This window comes from Pinus tabuliformis, chromosome 7 (assembly GCF_031772625.1).
Source record: "Pinus tabuliformis cultivar Carrire ecotype Pingquan chromosome 7, CPIR1, whole genome shotgun sequence".
Taxonomy (NCBI): domain Eukaryota; kingdom Viridiplantae; phylum Streptophyta; class Pinopsida; order Pinales; family Pinaceae; genus Pinus; species Pinus tabuliformis.
In genome coordinates this window covers 1,113,808,433-1,113,829,559 of record NC_142293.1, presented here as the reverse complement: position 1 = coordinate 1,113,829,559, position 21,127 = coordinate 1,113,808,433, and the positions used below count along the sequence as shown (strand labels likewise).

The window sequence follows — 21,127 nt, the reverse complement described above, 5'->3', positions numbered from 1 at the left end:
CACAGGTGAATTTTATCTTACACCCACTAGGTTATTGATATGTAATTTCGGTAATTTTGATTTCAAAAGATATTTTAAAGAAATGCGATGATCTCATTTGTGTATTCAATAAACACAAGATTTTATAATTGAGTAAAATATTCGCCATCCCTGGTGAGAGATTCGCCAAAAAATTATATATACATATCATATTATTGATAAAATCGCCTTCCATTTTTCCTATATACCATGGAGATTCGCCCATTTATTATACATGTAAATTTGGGGGGGTTCTTAAAATTTTCCCTAGTCAGATGTTTACATCATGCTAATCTTGCTAATCTGGAGCAACTTCTATTTTCATCCACACCAGTGAGGTCCTTTGGGAAATTGAGATTCCCTGCATCTTGTGGTCAATTGATGATGGAAAGAGGGTAGTGTTGATGCGCATGTGCATGAGAGAGAGGGAGCTGATTCAATTTGACTTATCCAAGTTGTGACACAAGGCTAGAGACACAACTTTTTGCTTCCCTTGTCAAATATGATGCTTCTCCCTAGGTGATTGGGAAAATTGAAATCATTGCTATTCTTGATATTGTACTAGTGCATAATTGTTATTACTTTACTAAGCTCTCAATTCTAATCCTATTAGGTTTTTCTTCATGCAGCAAGCCTTCAGATCTGTGTTGTTAAACAAATTAATACTTTATAATATTGACAAATTCTTTGAAAGGTCATAGTTCCTTACATTTTAATTTGCTATTCTTTTCTATTGCATAAACCCCCTCAATGAAGTTTCACCAACTCATCATTATAGCACTTGTTATCGAACTCTCAAATTTCTCACATCATTCAGTTTTAAAAAAATTGGAAAGCTTGTTCTTCTTCATGAAGTTTTTCACCTTTCAAAATCTAGCCATCTAAACTTTAGTAAATAGTGAAAATGTTCCTTCAATATTCTGGAGACTGCTTTAGATGTTCCAAATTTCTCTTAACCTTCATTGACTTACAATTGTCAGGGCACTAGTGGAAGTCAAACCAATCCTTTATGTCCCTGTTTCTGAGGAAGATATTGATTCAGAAGATGAAATTGACGGCAAAGCAACCTGTAGCGTAGAAATTGAAGTTAATAAGGAGGGTGGGCATTGTGGTGATGATCGATTGGCTTCTTTGTCATGCTGTGATAGTTTTGAAGTATGTGGTCTGATTTGTGCAAGTACAGTTACAATGACACCAGATGCAATCTATGAGATCTGCAATCAAACCCTCGATGAAGTTTTTCCTAGTTGCTCAAGTAACATTAATACAATTGAGCAGAAGGGATGCTTAGCAAGCATTGCAAGATATTGCATACATGTTCTTAATCTGAAGCTGCAGAAGGCTTGCCTTCTTTGGGAAGATGTGTCGGTAAGGCTTTGCTTCCATGTATGTGAAAAAAGGAAATTTTGTTTTCGGCAGTGTCCGGTGCTGATTTGCATATAAGTTTGTAGGACTTTACAAATTGCTTCAGTCGTATTAATTTTTGCAATTTTTTTCCTGATATGCAGAACTTCAGGGTATACTTTGTTGCAAATTATATTCCCGTAGACATATTGAGAGAAACATTCACAGAAGCTGCAGAGCTATATGGATTGAAAAGAGGCTCTCCGCTATTTAAAAATGGCATATCTCTTGTATCAACTGTAACCAGTTTTATTCCTGTCTTCGGTATTGGAAGAACTGTAGAAATGACTGCTTGTATTACATGCGAGTTGTTTGCATCTCACTTTTGATTATTCATTTCCCCCTAATCCCTCTATATGTTCCATCTCCAAATTGTGCATCAAAACTATGCACTGATATATTGTTAAAAAGAGGTAAAATTGGTTCAAAGATCAAATGCCTTGCAGTTATTAGTTTCACCACAGAATAACCATATGCTAATCACCAGAGTATCTTTCTCATGTTAAGAATCTCAAAATTCTGATGAAATTGTGTATGCCGTATGGTATATAGTTCAAGCGTGTTCAGTGCATACTTTATAAGATGTCCTTGAGAATAATACCAGTTAGCTAGCAAATGTACTGGAGCTTCAGCCAAGGTTACTATGTGCAGTAAGAGATTTTCCACAACAATGGTTATGAAATTGCAAGGGTAATAATGAAGAGGAAGCCTGTGAACTTGTCTATGGTATCTGCCAGTTACAATAAATTTCCACTATTGAAAAGAATCCTGCAGTTGTTGCCAATGGTCAATTTTCCGTATAGTTCTAGTGTTTATCGCTGAAAGCCTGTAAACCCAATTTATCAATATAACCAAACCAGTGAGATGAAGATTTACTCTAATCACCATCACCAACTATAGGCTACATACATGGTATGATTTCTATCTTTATATGTATTGCCTGCCATGGAGTATGTAATTTCTTTTATGAATTCTGATTCAGAGGGAATAAAACCAACATTTTCCTGTGCTTCTTTCCTTGATGCTTAACAGTTTCATGATTTGTACAATCTACTTCTTGATACTGTGCCTTTTTAATATATATGCATGTTGCATTAGATACATCAAGCATGTCCATATTTTTTTCCTTTGAATGTCCTCATCAGCATTGTACTTCATTTTTATTTTACATATATGTTTTCGATATTATGTGCATGCTCATGCTTAATCCTTCCAATTCATTTTTTTGATTGTTACCTGTATTGATATATATGTTCAGTTTACAGATTATAAATATTGCCTTTATCATCACTTACATGTGCAAAATTACTTCTAACCTTCGGCTTTCAATTTGCATTACTGCTGCAACGTTTCATTTCTCCTGAAATGTAGACCTCAAATACATTTGAGACATTTGTGAATTATTTTCATGTGCATTCTTTGCATATCTGACTAGAACTGCCTTATGTTATACCCTATTATATTGTTGCATCCATGGTTCTCTTTTTATCTCCGAGGAAATGCTTTTTTAAATGACGGGGAACTATGAACCCCACCCGCATCAGTGCGTCCCACGTTTATGTTGAGAGTGCCGAACCCAGCCAACACATGCACTCAGAGTTCTTGCCACTAGGTTTTGACCCTAGGTCTTTTGGCTGATGATGCCCAATCTTAACAACTAGATCACAGCTCAGTGGGAAAATCCGACATTCTCCTTCTAACAAAAACAATAGTCCATTAAATTTCAGAGACTTACATATCCGTATACATATCACATGTCTATCTATTTTTGCCTCTGTTTTTCAGAGATACAGCATTGCATATCACTTCATCTCCTCCTGTGTCTGACAGAATCGAGGAATACAAAAATGTGGAGTGTTCATTTCTGAACAACATTTAAAACGCGCAGAGGTTTTATTTCTAAGATGCAGTGTGGAGTTCTGAAGTGTGAATAACTTGCTGAATATGCACGTCACTCTGGCAACTGTCTCTGGACTGCGAGTTGGAGGGCATACTGTCACTGGCGGATGAAACTCTTTCTCCTTGAGGCGCTGTGTCTCGGCTGGTAGACTGCTGGAAATCCTGGCCTTGGTCCATCAAGCCTTTGAGGTACAAATTGAATTGTATGGTTCATGCTGCTTACTTGAGCTGAAATCTGAGTGCATTTCTGGTAATAGGGGAAAATGTAACTTCTGTTTCACACTCCAGAATTGTAATTCTAAGTGCTCCTGTTGGGCTTGATATGGCCTCATTAGCCATTGGGTCTGCCTCTACATTGTAGTTTGGTAGACATGTCAGTAGTCGGCTTTTGAAAATCCGTTAGTTTCAAAAGGCAGTGCTGGATCGGTATAGAAGTCCTTTAACTTTTTTGGAAAAGCAATTTGAGCCAAGGCTGCAATTAGTTACTGGGATTCGCCTATGCATTGGATGCTGCCAGCAGTTAACTTGCTCAGAATTTTCAATCTTTTGAGGGCAGCAAAAGATCCCAGGAGGATTTGCAGTCAATATTTCTATCGCGGTCATAAATGACTCACACGGAACCAGCTGGACCCTGGTTTCCCTTTGCTTCCCCGTCAAAACAGAGAAGGCAACTCGTGTGCTGTTTTGATCCATGACGTCCAGTCCATATTCTGGACGCCAAGAGTTTGGGTGCTCATTTTGCCAGGATCTTCTTACTGAGCATTCAAAGATCACTCCTTGACCTGCCATGATCTGATCCATGTACTAAATCTTTCATCAACAGCCTCATACTTTTTTGGCCTACAGTAATTTGCTGTGATTGTCTCCATAATGATGCAGATACCTTATTTCTGTTGTCTTGCTTTCTTTATCATTGAGAATTATACTTTCTGTTCAACAACACTTTCCAGAAAATGGTTCTCAGTATTAGTATCCTCGATGAAAGATTTTCCACTGAGATCCAGATTACTCTTTTGCTCAATTCAGGCAAACTTGGTCTCATGATGGGGACGGGATAAAACTGGAAATCCAAGGTTCACTTTTTTACCTCTGGACTTTACGATAATTTGTACGGTAATTTGTGATCACAATTGATTGGTTCCCAACCTAAATTCTATAGGTATAAATTGGTCGACTTCCACAGCTTTTCTACATCAAGGGTTCTTCTTACTTCATCATGAGGTAACTCGATTATCTCTTTTGGGTCGGCAGAAATTACAGTGGAAATTGCCCAGTTAGTGAAAATGTTTTAAGGAGGTAATCGCTGCTTTCCACTGCTAGATGCAACCAGGGGATCCCAGTGTAGAATTGCGGTGACTCCAAAGTTTCATTTGTTCAAGCTCAATTACCTCTTTCCGGTCGACCAGAAATTATATATTTTGGAAATTGTCCAGTCAGTGAAAAATGTTGTGTGAAGATAATTGCTGTTTTCCGCTGTTAAACCCAACCAGCATATCACGGTATGTATGATTGTAGTTCAACCATTTGTGCCCTCCATTATGTTAAAGCACAATTAGGCAGGGAACATCTTATAACTAAATTAAAAGATTTTAACTATTCATGTCCTCATTATTTTAAAGCACAATTAGTCCAGGAACATGTCATTTGTTTCATAATTTAAATAAAAATTTATACCCTTTGTCGAGAGATTAACAAATATCTAGTATTTTAAAAATAAAAACAAAAGATTACAGATATTAAAGTGGTTAAATCTGTTAGATCTGAGACTTTTGTGATCTATAATGCAGAAATTAGTCTTTCAGATTAATCATATCGGTAGTCTTTCAGATTAATCACATAGGTCGATCCCGATGATAAACCACATTAGTTACATTAGTTATTAATCCTAACGATGTGATTAATCTGAAAGACTGATTTCTGATTAAATTTGTGTTATAATTATGGAAATTGTTTGACATTCTAATATAATATATAAGTGAGTAATAATAAAAAATTATAAAAAAATTAATGAGATTTTTATACGAGAAAAGAAATATTTGAGGTCAACTTTAGGAAGTTTGAAATTAAATGATAATAATTATAATTATAATAGAATGAATTGTAATATATATAAATAATAATAATTATATATAATATATATGTATTTAAAAGTGATATGTTTATTTAAGAATTTGAAATTAATAATGAAAAATAGGAGAGAAGTTACATTAAAATAAAAATGTGAAAGAAAGATTAAAATAGTAGGGGCATTTGTATATTGAAAAGTTAGTTGTATTTACAAATCTTAAATTTATGGAGGGATGTTTTTCTAGAAAAATATTTGTTGATTAAGTTCTAAATTGATTGAGTTATAAATGAGAAGGAAAAGCCTGATTTTTATCAAAAATAGAAAGTAACCTAACCATCAATTAAGGCTCAAGTCATTGTAATATCTCAATATTCCCATTTCAAATATAATTCATTAGTTAATATATTATTGTACCATGTGATTTATGTGATGGGAATGAAGTCATGAACATTGATTTATAATGACCCTATGTTGTAAAAATGCATTATAAATATTCTTAGTGCATAGCTGAAAACCAAATCTCTATTAATGAATGTATATTGAGTTTCGGTGGTTGGTTGAAATTACATTGTAGTGGTTATATTTTCCATGGGATTCCTTTGCCTATGTAAAATCATGTATAAAAAGGAAAATGCATGATAACATAACATCTATCAAAAAAGTTGTTTTTATGAAGCAACAAGGGGACTATGATAAGGGGAAGAGAGGAGGGAGTTGTGTGATTTGACATTGTGATTACCCTTTGTAAGTACTACTATTTCTTGCCCATGGCTCTATACAAACTTTCCCATCAATATTTGATTTGTGCATGTATCAAGTGGAAGTTGTCATATCCTTGGGGAGAATGTAAATCTAATGTATAAAAGGGTATATCACTTTCTTTCACATCCATTATTATTTGTGGGTAAGGGGGAAATGGCATGCTCCCCCTTCAATTTTTCTCTTCCACATTATGGTTATGTTTTCCCTCGCTGTTATGACCATTATGATAGAAAATGGGGAGAGAATCCCTTGTGCTTGTGGTTGCTTAGAACCCATAAAAGTTGGGGAAACTTATTGCTAAAAAATGAGAGGATATGTAATAATTTGAGAAAGAAACCATGACTAGAATGTTCATAATAGCTTATGCAAAAACTTTCCAACCTACAATCTTATTATTGTTTCACTCACTATTTTGAGGCCAAGTTTTTCATATCCTTGGTTATTCCCAGAGGGCAACTAGCAAATGGACTATTTCTACATCCATTAAAAAACATTAGAAGAGGAATAAAGTCCACGAGGCATTGTTGAGCAATGAGAGGGGAGCTCTTCCTTGTGTAGGATAATGTACAAGAATAACATGGTTGTTTGATTGTTGGATGAAAGCCCACAGTTCCTATTAAGGAGAAAATCAGCTTTGTCATAAGAGTAATGGGATGGGTTGAGTAAGATTAGATCTAAGGAGTTGTTTTTTCCCTAATAGTATCATGGTCTAGCTTGGAGGTAGAATCCATAATTGAATCTTACGGTTAAGGTTGAAAAATTGCTCCTTAGGAACTAGTTTGATGGACATGGCTTTGCTTATAGATAAGTGTTAATGGTTATCTCTTTGTAGAAAGCTTTATGTTTTACTAATACTTTAAAATTAAATAGGCTATAAATGAATTCATGATATACAAAGTTGTTTTCCCCTCTATTTTTGTATTTGCATGAGTCCTTTAATATACTATTGTCATAGGCTAAATTCAACATGAGATGTTTGTTTGGAACAAATAAATATTGTTGCTAGAGTTAGATGGCCAAGGGAGGCAACTACAGAGATTACAACTATTAATCAAAGTGCATTAAGGTAATCACTCCTTACCTCTTTACATATTTTATTTTCTATTTTCTTAAACAAAATAAAGCAGGGCCTTGTAACTTAACTTTGTTTTTTATAAATATTGAAATATGATACCATAAAAATCTAATGGTAAATACTTGTACAAAATTATGAGCTTGCACAAACAATAATTATCAAATTTGTATATCACTTATTTCTACTATATATATATATATATATATATATATATATATATATATGTATATGTATATGTATATGTTCAAATGAATACATATTGTCCATTGGACTTTGAATGTCCACCCTAAAAACACTTCAGAGATGGTCCCATAACAAAGTAAAGAGCACCGTAACTATCTTAATTTTTCAAGAGCCTTTATATTGTAAGGAATAATATACATATACTAAACTACAATTGTAAACAAAAAATCAATCCATAGAGCAATATATCTTGCTTTGAGATATCTAAGGGCCCACCTACACATTAATAATATCATAGAACAAAAAAGTATTATCCTTATTTCAACAGTGAAGGTGTAACAATGATTCAAAAATAGCCCACATTGACAAAAAAAGTATGATTTGGTGGGTGCTAGGAATGATGCCAAAATGACCTACCCACCTTGTCACTTAGAGTTTCTAGTTTTGGTGCTAGGTAGAGATATATCCTCAAGAACTTGAGTCTTATTCTTATAAAAACCTAAGATGGAAGAGAAGGCAATTCATTGCGAAAGAATGTGTTGTAGGCTTCCTAGCTTTAGAGGATAGTTCCTTAGAATGTCGTAATGCTTGTGAAAACATGAAACATGAGAAACACATTTTCACAATCAATCACAATTTCATTATGTGTCTCCCCAAGCAAAAATATGTCCTCTAACAAGCTACTAATTATAGACATCAACACCAATATTTGATGAACACCCTCTAAATCTGCAACTTTAGGAGTAGTAGCTTGTGGAGAACCTAGCTTGTCTCGTATCACTTGTAAAAACTTTTAATTACATATATGAAGCAGTGAACCCAAAAGCCTTACCCACATATGGAGCATATCATTTTTAGCTGAAGCTAGAGTTGAAGTATTCCTTCCAAGACAAAAGAACCAAACCCGTCTTTCAATAGAGCCATAGTCCTCCCTTGAGCATTGCCTCCTTATCTATAGAATTTTCAAATAGAAAGGTGGAAAATGATGATGCAAAGGATAAACTCTCATCTCACTATTTACAACAAAGGAGAAAGAGGATCAAATCCATGGAACAAAACTCATAAGAGGGGGTTTATACCAATGAAAATATCTAATCAAATCCCTTTGAGATAACTCTCTTTTACTATTAACTTTCAGGTTACTCTAAAAGTGTTTACACCATGTTTGCCAACGCTCCATGACATTTGGGGTAAATAGTGTATGATTAGCCCTTTGATGTTATGTGATGGATTTGCACAATGGAGCTTGGCTTACTCAGTGGTTGCTTAACCTTAGTTGGATGCTTGCATGACATTTTTCCTTGGAGTGTTGAAGATCTTCAGACTACTTGATGTTATTCTACATGCTAGCAACATGGAAGATGTTGTTTGTGTTAGTTTTTGTACCATTAGATGTGTTTTGGACACAAAATTTGGTGGAGAGGCTAGAATACATGAGATCTCCAAAACCCATAAATTGTTTCAAGAAATTCCACCTAGAAGTGTCTCAATTAGATTATTAACCGATTTTTAAATATTTCTTAAGTCTAAACTTAGTGAATATGGTTAATTAATCAATATTAATTGAGATAAGGCGAAAATGATCTAGAAACTCACACAGATCGATCCAAAGATGATCATAGCCATTGATTATGTTTCAATCTTGGTCGTTGGTTCTCCAACAATGGATTATAAGAGGAGGTCAATGTGGTGATGGAGGATACACTTGAGTGGTTCGATTTTTTGGCAGATCGATTTCTTGAGTAGTAACATTCAGTTGCTGGAGAGAGCTAGAGATCGAAGCAGTGAGTGAGGGGCAGGGATAGTGATCCGGAGGAAGTTTTCCAGATCTGGAGAGGCGGCTGCAAGAGGGCCAAGTATCCCAGTGAAGCAATGCAGAGCACTATGTAGTAGCTTCAAAGAGGGCAATTCGATTAGCTAGAGAGAAAATCGTTCTCAGTTCCAGAGTCCGGGAAGAGGTTCCAAGAGGCTGGAGAGACGATTTCCTCGACAGCTAGAGGCACGACTTCATCAGACACTGGTTGGATGCTTGACGTCAAGTAGATTGCACAAAGCAGCGCAAAGGTTGACGCAGAGGGCCAGAGGGTCGAGTTTCTGAATGCAGGTTGTGTCGGGATTGCTAGTGGAGGAAGGGTAAATTCCCTTCAATAATTTTGCCCAAAATTTCTTGTTGTGGATTTCCAGTTTCAGGCATCCAGATTGTACTCAGATTTTTACTACTGAATAATAATAAAAACCTTCACTGTTGCACTAGTTTTCCCAAGTTGGGTTTTTTCCGGGGACATTGACCAAAAATAACTCTCATACTTTATGTGTGTGTGCTAGCGTTTCTCAGTGTCCAGTGCATTATTTTTCCGCAATATTTTATTTGTGAAGATTGTAGTGTGTTTATTTCGATGTTGCTGTAGTGATAAAATAAATAATTAATTTATCAGTTAGGAGAAGTAATACCAATTGCTGCAATATGATTTTGGGATTGGAATATTTACATGGTATTAGAGAGCAGTTGATAAGCCAAAGAGTTTAGAAGTGAAAGAAGGAATTCCATTGTTCAGTAAGAGAAACATACCGAAATTCCTAGGGGCAACGCAACCTTTTGCTAGGAAGCTGATTTACTTGAGGAAAATCGATTTTTCAAGAGCAGAAAAATTCAATTTTCCAGATCGAGTAATTCTAGAGGTAGAGGGAGCAACTCAAATTTTTTCATTGGACAGATCTCTAGCTGGACGTAGAGGGTTTTGCAGCAGTTCGCTAGAGCAGAGCTAGGGTAGGGTAGAAGAGAGAGAAGTACACAGAGTTGAGGGAAAATTTTCCTTAGGGAACTTCTTGTCTCACAAATTCGATTTTCCTTACCGAGAGGTAGTAGTTGTGAGAATATCTTCTCACTCTAGAAGGGAGTGCGAATAACAAAGCAACATCCAAGCATAAGGAAAGAGAGAGTTTTCCATGGTTCGTTGAGATGGCCACTGTTGGGCTTCGTGTTCAGGATAGGTTGGATGGAGCTTCCAACTATGTCATTTGGAAGGCAATGATGTCCTTCCTTCTAGATGAATATGGCTTGAAAGCCTACATTGATAATGTAGTGGTAGCTCCCCAGGATGCGGATCATTAGAAAGAATACAAGAAAGAGATGGCATAGGCGAAGCGATTGATCTTGGATGGAGTCTGGGATCATATTGTGTCACATATCGCTGGAAAAGATATTGCCAAACAGATATGGGATGCTCTCTCCACGTTATACCAGGGAACTTTCGAGCAATGAAAGATGCTTCTTCAGGAGAAGTTGAGATGCATCCAGATGTAGAAGGGGGAAGGCATAGATCCCTTCCTTACCAGGATTTGGGAGGTTTGAGACCAGCTGTCAGCTGTTGGGGTAGTGCGTCAACCCACGAAGCTAGTGCAATTGTCACTCAACAATGTCTCAGAGGAGTCACAGGTCTTTGTCCAAAGCATATTGGGTAGAGATAGGCTACCAGAGTGGGATAGGATGTGGGACGATTTGCAGCAAGAGGAGTTGAGATGAGCATTGTTAAAGACCTCCATTAGTGGTAGCAGTAGCAGTGGATCGAAGGTGGTAAAGGAGGAGAAGAATGTGGCCTTCACATCAAAGGGTCCTAGTCAGGGGCATGGGGAGCACAGAAAGAAGAAGGGCCTGTCAAGGGTCAAATGCTTTAGGTGTTGTGAGCTTGGTCACTATAGTACCCAATGTCCTCTCAGGAAGAAGTACAAGGAGGAGAAGCAGGACCAGCAGGCAGCTTCAGCCAAGATCGATAGGTTGTCCTCCAAGATGGAAGAATACTTTGCGATGTTTGCAGATATACCTCCAGGAGTGCGGTGGAGAGATTTGATACTATAGTCCCAGAGAACTACAAAGATTGGGCAGGGTCCTTGAGGAGTCCACCTCATGGATTAGTACCTGGATATGGGGGCCTAAAGTATTTAGTAGTAGGATGGATCGGTGGTAGTTGATGCAGTCAGTACCAGAGTGACAGTTGCAAACTAATAGCAGTCATAGGCTGGGGAACATAATGCAGTGTTGATAGCAGAGCAGGTGGTTCAGTGCAGAGTTGGTAGCAATGCAGATTCCTTAGTGAAAGTGAAGATGCTAGTAGCAGTCAAAGACTCGGTAGATAGATGCATCATACTGAACATGGTTGATTCAATATTTTGGATGCTTTTCAGTTGCAGATGTTGCAGTTGCAACAACAACAAATGAGAGGGAGTTGTAGTGTTGGTAGTAGTATGGCAGTGTTAGTAGTAGCACAAATGCAGTGTATATCAGAGTTGCGCAGTGGTTGGTGGGCAGTATGACCAGACATCAACAACGTGACAAGAGAAGATGCACAGACAATGTGGTGTCGCAGGGAGTGCAGAACAAGAACACATTCCTCACTAAGAGGGAGTGTTAGTTTTTGTAGGCATCAAATGTTGTATAGCCACAAAATTTTGTGGAGAGGCTAGAATACATGAGATATCCAAACCCAGAAATCATTTCTAGAAATTTCGCCTAGAAGTGTCTCAATTATATTATTAACTGATTTTTAAATATTTCCTGAGTCTAAACTTAAGGAATACGGTTAATTAATCAATATTAATTGAGATAAGGCGAGAATGATCTAGAAACTCACACAGATCGATCCAAAGATGATCCTAGTCATCAATTGTGTTTTAATCTTGGCCATTGGTGCTCCAATAGTAGATTATAAGAGGAGGTTGATGTGGTGATGGAGGATACACCCGGGTAGTTCGATTTCTTGGCATATCGATTTCTTGAGTAGCAGTAGTTAGTTTTCAGAGAGAGCTAGAGATCGAAGCAGTGAGTGAGGGGCAGGACAATGATCTAGAGGAAGTTTTCTAGATCCAGAGAGGTAGTAGCAAGAGGGCCGAGTTATCCCAATGAAGCAGTGTAGAGCACTGTGCAATAACTTCAGAGAGGGCAATTCAATTAACTTGAGAGAAAATCGTTCTCAGTTCGAGAGGCCGGGAAGAGGTTCCAGGAGGCTGGAGAGATGATTTCCTCAACAGCTGGAGGTAGAACGACTTCATCAAAGACTGGTTGGAGGCTTGATGTCAAGCAGACTATGCAAAGCAATGCAGAGGCTGACGCAGAGGGTTAGAGGGTTGAGTTTTTGAAGGCAGGTTGTGCTGAGATTACTGGTGGAGGAAGGGTAAATTCCTTTCAATAATTTTGCCTAGAATTCTTGCTGTTGATTTCCAGTTTCAGGCATCCAAATTGTACTCATATTTTCACTGTTACATAATAATAAAAACCCTCACTGCTGCAAGCTGGGTTTTCCTGGGGACATTTGTCCAAAATTAATTGTTTCGTATCTTATGTGTGTGTTAGCATTTCTCAATTTCCAGCACATTATTTTTCCGCAGTATTTTATTTGTGAAGGTTGCAGTGTGTTTAGTTCAATGTTGTCGTAGCAATAAAGTGAATAATTAATTTATCAGTTAGGAGAAATAATAGCAGTTGTTGCAATAGGATTACGATATTAGAATATTCACAGTTTTCTTGGAGAATGCCTTGCATCGAAGGAGTAGTATATATCACTCTCAAGGAGGTTGTTAAACCCTAGACAACATGGGGTGGCTTGGATGCTTACATGGAGTTGACTTGGGGATGCTTAGGTTGTGATAATGTTCATGCAAGGGGACAAGAGCCAATGGGGAATATGGCTTAGGAGGACCATTAGAGACCTTAGAGGATTGTAGGAGTGTTAGACACCTCTCATTGGAGTGGTCTTGCATTGGAGCCTTGCTTGTGTATGGCATCACCTTGTAGTTTTACGTGTACCATTGGAGTGTAGCATTTCATGTGTGTGCCTACTTGTAGCTTTATACATGGCTTGTAAGGGTTGAGGCTCACTTACGTATTGTTGGCATCCCTTAGAATAAGGGAGAGTCCTTTCATTATCATCATTGTACTCTTCTTTGTAATTGTCTTCGAGACATTAGGGTTCGTGAGGAAATCCTAGGAGAAGAAATGGGGAGAGGGAGATGTCTTGGATTATCTTTGGAAATATTGTTTTTATGTGATGCTAGCTTTCACTGTTGTGATAACTATGGTTTGTGATATATATGTAAACCTTAAACAAGAGCATGATGTTGAAGATGATGATGTTTATTATGGCTCTTATTGTAGCAATACATTTTTACTTTGGTGGAAGACATAGAAGGTGTATCTGATGCCTTACATGATTTTGGAGCCTTATTCTTTTAAGACGTAAGGCAAGGAAAGAATAATGGATTTCTTGTATTTTTGATGATCCTTGGAGTTCTTGGTGCTTGTGATGATGTAAGAGTGGAAGATTATTGGTTATGCAATATTTTATTTGCATGAATAGCCTTACACGCAATTCATATGCATTGGGTGCAACAATGGAGCTACAAGGGGGGGATGACAACCCCCCTTGTCTAGGGGCACTACAATGGGGGAAGAGCCCTAAAAAAATAGGGTTATTTTTTGCATCTATTTTTATTTTATGGCACATAATTTTCACTTTTGATGATTTTGTGGCACAAGGTGTTTCAACCCATGGTTTTCTAATTTCAATTAAGGAACCAAGGTTGTAATCTAATCTAGATTAATAGATTAGGTATTCTGGATGCCTTAAGATCCTATATATTGTATTGTAAACAATGAAGTTGATTGATGATAAAGTTAAAGGCTTGTCTCTAAACAATTTGTTTTATTTCTCAATTTAGGTTTCTATGGTAATCTTTGTGTAATATGAGTGATTGCCATTGTTTACTTTTTCGTTATTAAGAGTCCTTGTGTGCATTGCATTATTGTAAAATGTTTAAAACTTATAATTGGATTAGAGTAGTTGTTGGCTTCACGAGGACACCTTTGTGGCTAAGGGTTCGATTATCTTGGACCTTTGATAAACCTTGTTTCAATGGGAGCTTTGTGATGGAGATTCTTATATTGGAAAAGATTGGCAAGTATTTCAAAAATAGAGATCAAGTAATTTAATGGAAAGAGTTTTGAGCTATGGAAGTTCAAGATGGAATATCTTTCGATAAGAAAATTTTAGGGGGTTGTTGTGAATCCAGGTGGTGCACCTACAAGAATGTCAACAAAAGACTAGAAAAAGTTGGATTGGAAGGAAAAGAGAACAATTCAATTGTGTCTCCTCGATTTTGTATTATGAAATGTTTTAGGAGAAGCTATAGCAAAGGAATTATGGGATAAGATAGGGATTTTGTATTAATCTAGGATCCTAGGAAATAAACTTTCCATGCAGAAGAAGTGGTACAACTTGAGGATGAATGATGGAGACTCAGTGAGAAAGCATCTGAATTCCTCCATTGCCATGGTGAGTTATTTTCTATTGATATTAATATTTTTGATGAAGAAAAGTGTATTAATCTATTATGCTCTTTACCAGACTCATTAGATAGTCTAGTTATAGCCATTGGTAGTAATGTAACTACTTTAAGTTTTTATGATGTCACCGTCTCATTCTTGTTACAAGAGGAGATGAGGTGGAAAAACATGGAAATTCAAAATACAATGCCTTCTCTATAAGAGGACGTTCACTAGATAGAAATAAAAATAAGTCCTTGATTGAGAAATATAAATTTCAAGGTAGATATAAATATCAAGAAAAAATCATAAAGAAATGTTATAAATGTGGTAAAGAAGGGCATTCTAAGAAGAATTGTAGATTCAAAAGTGTTGAGAGAGGGAAGGGATCTTATGATTGTTCCTCCAAAGAAGAAAAGACCTCCTCAGAGGAAGGAGGGGATGTGTACTTGATTCTTCAAGCACACACAGATAACGACATATGGTTGATTGACTTAGACGCCTTCTTTCATATGATTCCCCATAGGGACTGGTTTTGCAAATATAAAAAGTATGATGGAGGTGACATTTTCCTTAGATATGACTTGATATGGACTTGGGCTAGTTGCTGGCTGAGCAACTCCCTCAGAAAATTGCGCAATTCTGGAAGGGAACCAGCCTTCCCTCCAGAAATTACACAAATCTGCTGGCCAGCATGCTGGGCTCAAAAATTGCGCAATTTGGCCAAGCACTGAAGCTCAACCCAAAAATTGCGCAATTCTGGGCAGCAGTCACCTACTCCTCCCAGGAATTGCGCAATCCCTTTGGGACAGCCAGCCCAGTTCTTCTCAGAAATTGCGCAAATCCCTCTCTCAGTCAAGCAGGCTGTCGCATGTGCCTTCAAGTTGACTTGTTCCCTCCAGGACCGAGCAAAACTGATTTGCATGCATGGGGTGCTCTTCCCAAAATAGCAAAAGGCAACATGCAAAAGGAATCCCTAAATCTAGGGATCGATTCTTCGCAGCCGAAGGTTACATGCAAAGTTCATTTCAGAAACCTCTCTCCAAGTGTCACTTTTTCCTAGATTTGTGGCATGCCCGTCGTAACCTCGATCTTATCAAAACTTATGAACCAGACGCTGCAAAGCTCATTCCTCACATCGATCTTACAACTATGACATCCCACATCGCATCCAGGAGTCTTTGGCACTTTCAACTTAGTTGTTTCAGGGTAAGTCCGGTTTTCATGTCTTGCACTCCATTTCTGTCGCTTTTTGTGTTTCTCTTTGTGTAAATGTTGTCTGCTTGATTTCAATGAGCGCTTGCTGTCGTTTCAATGTATGTTATCTTGTAGAAGCACCGTTTCAGTTTTTGTTCGCATCTCACAGCTGTCGCATGCATGACATAGTTTTTGAATCGACGGTTGCCATTGCGGTGACCCGCTTCAGACACATGCATGCTTTCCCATTTTCTGAACCCTGCACTCATTGTTTGCATGCATGAACATTAACTCTTGTTTACACTCAATGTCACCATGCATTCAAACTTCTCAAGTTTTCTCTCGCCTGTCAGCGGGTTTGGGCTGCCTTAACTCGGACCTTGCCTTGTCCGACTAGCATTGCGCATTTCTGGAAGTGAAGGCTCTTCCTTACCTCCAGAAATTGCGCAATTCTGGCCAACAACTAACCTTCATGCTTACATTGCACAATTCTGGGAGGCAGTTCCTTGCTGGCCCCAGAAACTACGTAATGCAATTTTCTCATTTGCGTGTCACTGCTCATTGAAATTGCTTATTGCGCAGTTTCAGTCCTCAGCAGGCCAATCTGGACTATGCATTGCGTAGTTCCAGCAGTCAATCAGCGTCCCAACGGCTCGGACTGTGCCTTGCACAGTTTTGGTAGTCAGTCTCCCAGCCTCCCCGTGAAAATTGCACAATCTTCATAGACAATAACACACGTATGTTGCATGTCAGTCCTCCAGTTTGTTTTGGTTTTCAACGAACGGATTGCTTTCCATGAGTGTTTCTATGTCTCTAGGTACCACAGGTGTTCATCTGCCTCTCAGAATCATTGGTACAATGGATTCTAGGAGAGCAGAGTCAAAGACACTGTTGAGAGCGTCACTGGAGATGCAGTCGATCAAGTGTCTATGAACTTTCATATCTATGAAGACATCAAGTTGTTCATGGAAAAGGATATCAAGATGAAATGGAAGAGGCATCAGAACAAGCAGCACCATCAGCAACAACAGAAGGTAGCACACCTACATGCTACAAATGCAAGGGGAAGGTTGTTGATAGTGCATAAGCGGAGCAAAGTTGCAAGTTCAAGCAGATCCACTTGTGATGAAAGCAACTTTGGAGACTGAGGCTATGAGGCGACGATGCAACAAGAGGATCGCGCGAAGGCAGAGAGAGAAACAAAGAAGAAGTTGTAGGTTCTGAAGCGACAACTCAAGGAGGAACAAGAGCTGCACAGATAAGAGGAGTTGCAGTGAGAACAGCTGCAACATGAGGCGCAACATGAACAAACTGATGAAATTGTGCCCATATAGGTTATGGACCCATCCAGCAGCTAGCATGGAGCGGACAGGGTGAGAAGTGTTGTCGATCTTATGCAAGGGTGTTCAGGAGCATGGATGTCATTACGCGCACGCATGTGATCCCACCCATTTGGCACACTCACCGAGGTGAATACAAGAAGCAAGTCCAACTGAAGCTGAACATGAATTTCAACAAGTTGATGTGCATGGTCACCAAGACACACTTGGAGATCAACACAGACACTATGCGTTAGTATGTTGCTGGTCTAGCTGCACTCAAGACAATGATGCGCATGTTATCAAACGAGTTGGTTAAAAGAGCCTTATTGGTGTACCTAAATGCAGGGGAGGCCAGAGTTTTCTTTCAGTAGGATGTCACCATTGAGCGCACGGACACCATCACAGATGACTAAGCTTGGCATCAGTTCGCTGCCGTCGATCATCGCAAGGATGTTGAAGAGTTGGTCTTACCACAACTGTCCGTGTCTTAGTGATGTCTTTCATGGATTTCTCAAGCCATTTTGTCTCACATGGGTACATGTGCAGATTGTATGTAACATCTTGTAAATTGGATGTCCAAGTGTCGATAGTTGAATGTAACAATCATAGAGTAGTTGAAGAGTCATGAGGGTAGGTGAACAGTCACAAAGGGGAATGTCAAGGGTCACCCCACCCTTTTCTATATATAGTACCTCATAATTCATTATAGAGACTTTTGGTTAGCCAAGCTTCTTATAGGAGTATCTTAGAGAAAGCTTGGAGAGTATTGTAATGAGCCTTGACTTCTCCACAGTGCAGAGCTAGTATATCTCTTTGGAGAAGCAGGCGGCAGTGACTGTAACATTCCGCTACCGGGACTAGTGGTTGGTCATGGTTGTACTGTATGATTGGAACTTTCACTTTTAATATAACTAAGTCAACACATTTCTTTTTTTTTTCTAGGTTAAGACTAAACTAAGTACCCACGGGGAATTGAACCAGTGATCTATCGCAAGGAGTGCCTTAACAGCGCACCCATTCACCGTCAATCCAAAGCCCCGTGGGCAACTAAGTCAACACATTTCAAATCATATGTTGTTATTGTATTTCAACTATCTTGGTTACTCTAATGATATATGTATCTGTTTGCTTATGCATGCACATATAGAATCTTTCTGTATAAGTATGTATGAATCTTATTGAGATGTGCTATTGGTTTAACCATCACTTTGGATTGTTAGCTTACTTGCTTTCCAGTTTGTGATGCATCTTCACTCATGTGTTCCCTTCTAAGCCGCGTGCTTCCAAAATTTTCCAAGGGGTGCACTCACCTCACTTTTCGTGTGTTAGAACCGTTCGTGCACCTTCCTTGGCTTGTTGCGCATGTCACACCCTTGCTACCAACAAGGACATCTTACTTGCCTCTGTGCGCGAATATGGTCAAGGAGATATGTTATGCTCTTAACCTGGAAAATGATACCCAAATACAGAATATGCGAAGAAAGATACCCAGAACATAGAATAGTGAGAGACAACAACAAATATTTTATTATTCAGAAAGCAATGTTCACTGGCCTCTTCGAGGGGGAAACCTCCAATAGAGCAGAGCTTGATACAAAAATAAGACATGATGCTCCTCGCAGGGAGTCTCTATCCTTTATATATGACTCATAGATGCAATACCATGGGTTTTATTAATACCATCTATCTAATACCATGGCCAATTTGCAACTAACTGTGGTCCCGTCGTTAATTGCGGGTTAACCACTTACAATTATTAATATGGGCTTTATTGACTCTTTACTATGACTCGATCCCACTACATAAATAAGGGGGTTAGGGTGGGACCCTAACATGCCCTCCCCCTTAAGAATAGCCTTGTCCTCAAGGCTGAAGCTGCGGAAACTGCTGAAGAATAGTGGCTGGTTCCCAAGTTGCATCTTCCGGAGAGGTGTCTTTCCACTTGACGAGAACTTCCATAATCATGCGACCACGCAGGTGCCTTTCTCATGTGTCTAGGACCTGTTCAGGTTGGAGCCAGATTGACCCTTCATCGTCTAATTCAGGTAGACTGGTTTGAATTCTGCAATTGTTCCCAATCACTTTCTTGAGGCATGAGACATGGAAAACTGGATGGATTTTTGCAGTAGGCAGCAAAGCTAGCTTGTAGGCTACTTCTCCAATGTGCTGAAGTACTTGATATGGTCCGTATAATTTTGGAGATAGTTTTTGACAACCCTTGACTTTGAGTGATGTTTGCTTATATGGTTGCAGCCTCAAAAAGACCTGATCCCCTTCTTGAAATTGGCGCTTTGAGCGATGCTGGTCTACCTGTTGCTTCATGCGGTTTTGAGCTTGATGAAGATTCTCTCTAAGATGGGCGAGAATGGTTGCACGGTTTTGTAGGAGTTGATCCACTGCTTGTACCTTTGAGCACCCCTTGATATAAGAAGTAGGAGAAGGAGGGAGTTGACCATATACTACTTCATAAGGAGTCATTTTGGTGGTGGCATGATAGTTGGTGTATACCACCATTCAGCCAGAGGTAACCACTGTACCCAAAGATGTTGCTTTTCTGAAGTGAAACACCTAAGGTAGGTTTCCAGACATTTGTTGACGACTTCAGTTTGACCATCTGTTTGTGGATGATAAGAAGTACTGAGTTTTAGTTGGGTGCCTTGTAGCCTGAAGAGTTCCTGCCAAAAATTACTAGTGAAGATCGGGTCGCGATCGGACACAATAGAAGTGGGCATGCCATGCAATTTGAAGATCTGATCCATGAAAGATTGAGCGACCAAAGTCAGTGTAAATGGGTGGGGTAGGGCGCAGAAATGAGCATACTTCGAAAGTTTGTCCATAACCACCATGATGACTGACTTGTTTCCTGACTTTGGAAGACCTGTAATGAAATCCATAGAAACCTCCGTCCATATTGCTGCCGGGATAGGCAACGGTTGTAATGTGCCTGGTGCTTTGACGGTCTCCCCTTTGTGGCGTTGATAGACATCGCATTCTGCTACAAAATTAAGGATGTCCTTTTTCATGCCTGTCCAAAAAAATGATCTTCTAGTGCGAGCATACGTCTTCTGAAAGCCCGAATGTCCTGCAATGGGGGATGAGTGCAATTCTGCCAAAATGTGACTTTTGAGGGTGGATGTTGGTGATATTACGACTCTGTCCCTATATCGAAGAATCTCATCTTACCACGAGTAGCCCTTGGTGGAATTTGGATCTACCTGCATTTGAGAAATGAGTTGGGAGAGCCCGGGATGTGAAAACCATTCCCTGCGAGCCTCTTCAATCCATTCTGGAATGGGAAGGGAAATTGCTAACAGGGTACTTCCCTCCTCAAATTGGCGAGATAATGCATTTTCTACACTATTTTCTTGTCCTTTCTTGTAAATGATCTCATAATCATATCCCAGCATTTTGGCGAGCCATTTATTTTGTTGTGGGGAGGATAGGCGTTGCTCCAAAAAATATTTAAGACTGTGATGGTCTGTGCAGATTTGGAAACATCGCCCCAATAAGTAAGGTCGCCAGGTCTCTACTGCATGTAAAATGGCCATCATTTCCTTCTCATAGGTAGATTGGCCCAGATTCTTCCCACTTAGTTGTTGGCTTGTGAAGGCCAAAGGTCGCCCTTCCTGCATTAAGACCGCCCCAATACCCGTACCCGAAGCATCAAATTTAATGACAAAAGATTTGGTGAAGTCAGGGAGTGCTAAGACTGGAGTGGAGCACATGTCATTTTTGAGAGCTGTAAATGCCTGTTGTGCGTCCTCATTCCAGAAGAATGAATTTTTCTTTAGGAGTTGAGTGAGGGGCTTCGCTATGCGACCATAATTGCGGACAAATTTGCGATAATAGCCTGTGAGACCCAAAAATCCTCTCAGGCTCTTCAA

General features: G+C 38.9%; 1 protein-coding gene across 3 annotated transcripts in view; it reads left to right on the top strand.

Moving 5' to 3' along the window:
• The window catches only part of LOC149251431 (endoribonuclease), a 193,729-nt gene extending 191,835 nt beyond the window's left edge, over positions 1-1,894 (top strand). For 2 of the 3 annotated variants that reach the window (XM_089459441.1, XM_089459440.1), the window contains 2 exons: positions 999-1,386; positions 1,527-1,894. In XM_089459441.1, coding sequence (XP_089315567.1) covers positions 999-1,386; positions 1,527-1,751 — 613 coding nt within the window. In that variant the 3' untranslated portion in view covers positions 1,752-1,894. Of the gene's footprint in view, positions 1-998; positions 1,387-1,526 lie in introns of those variants that run through there. The other variant, XR_016266885.1, reaches the window with a different exon arrangement.
• The last annotated feature ends 19,233 nt before the right edge of the window (positions 1,895-21,127 follow it).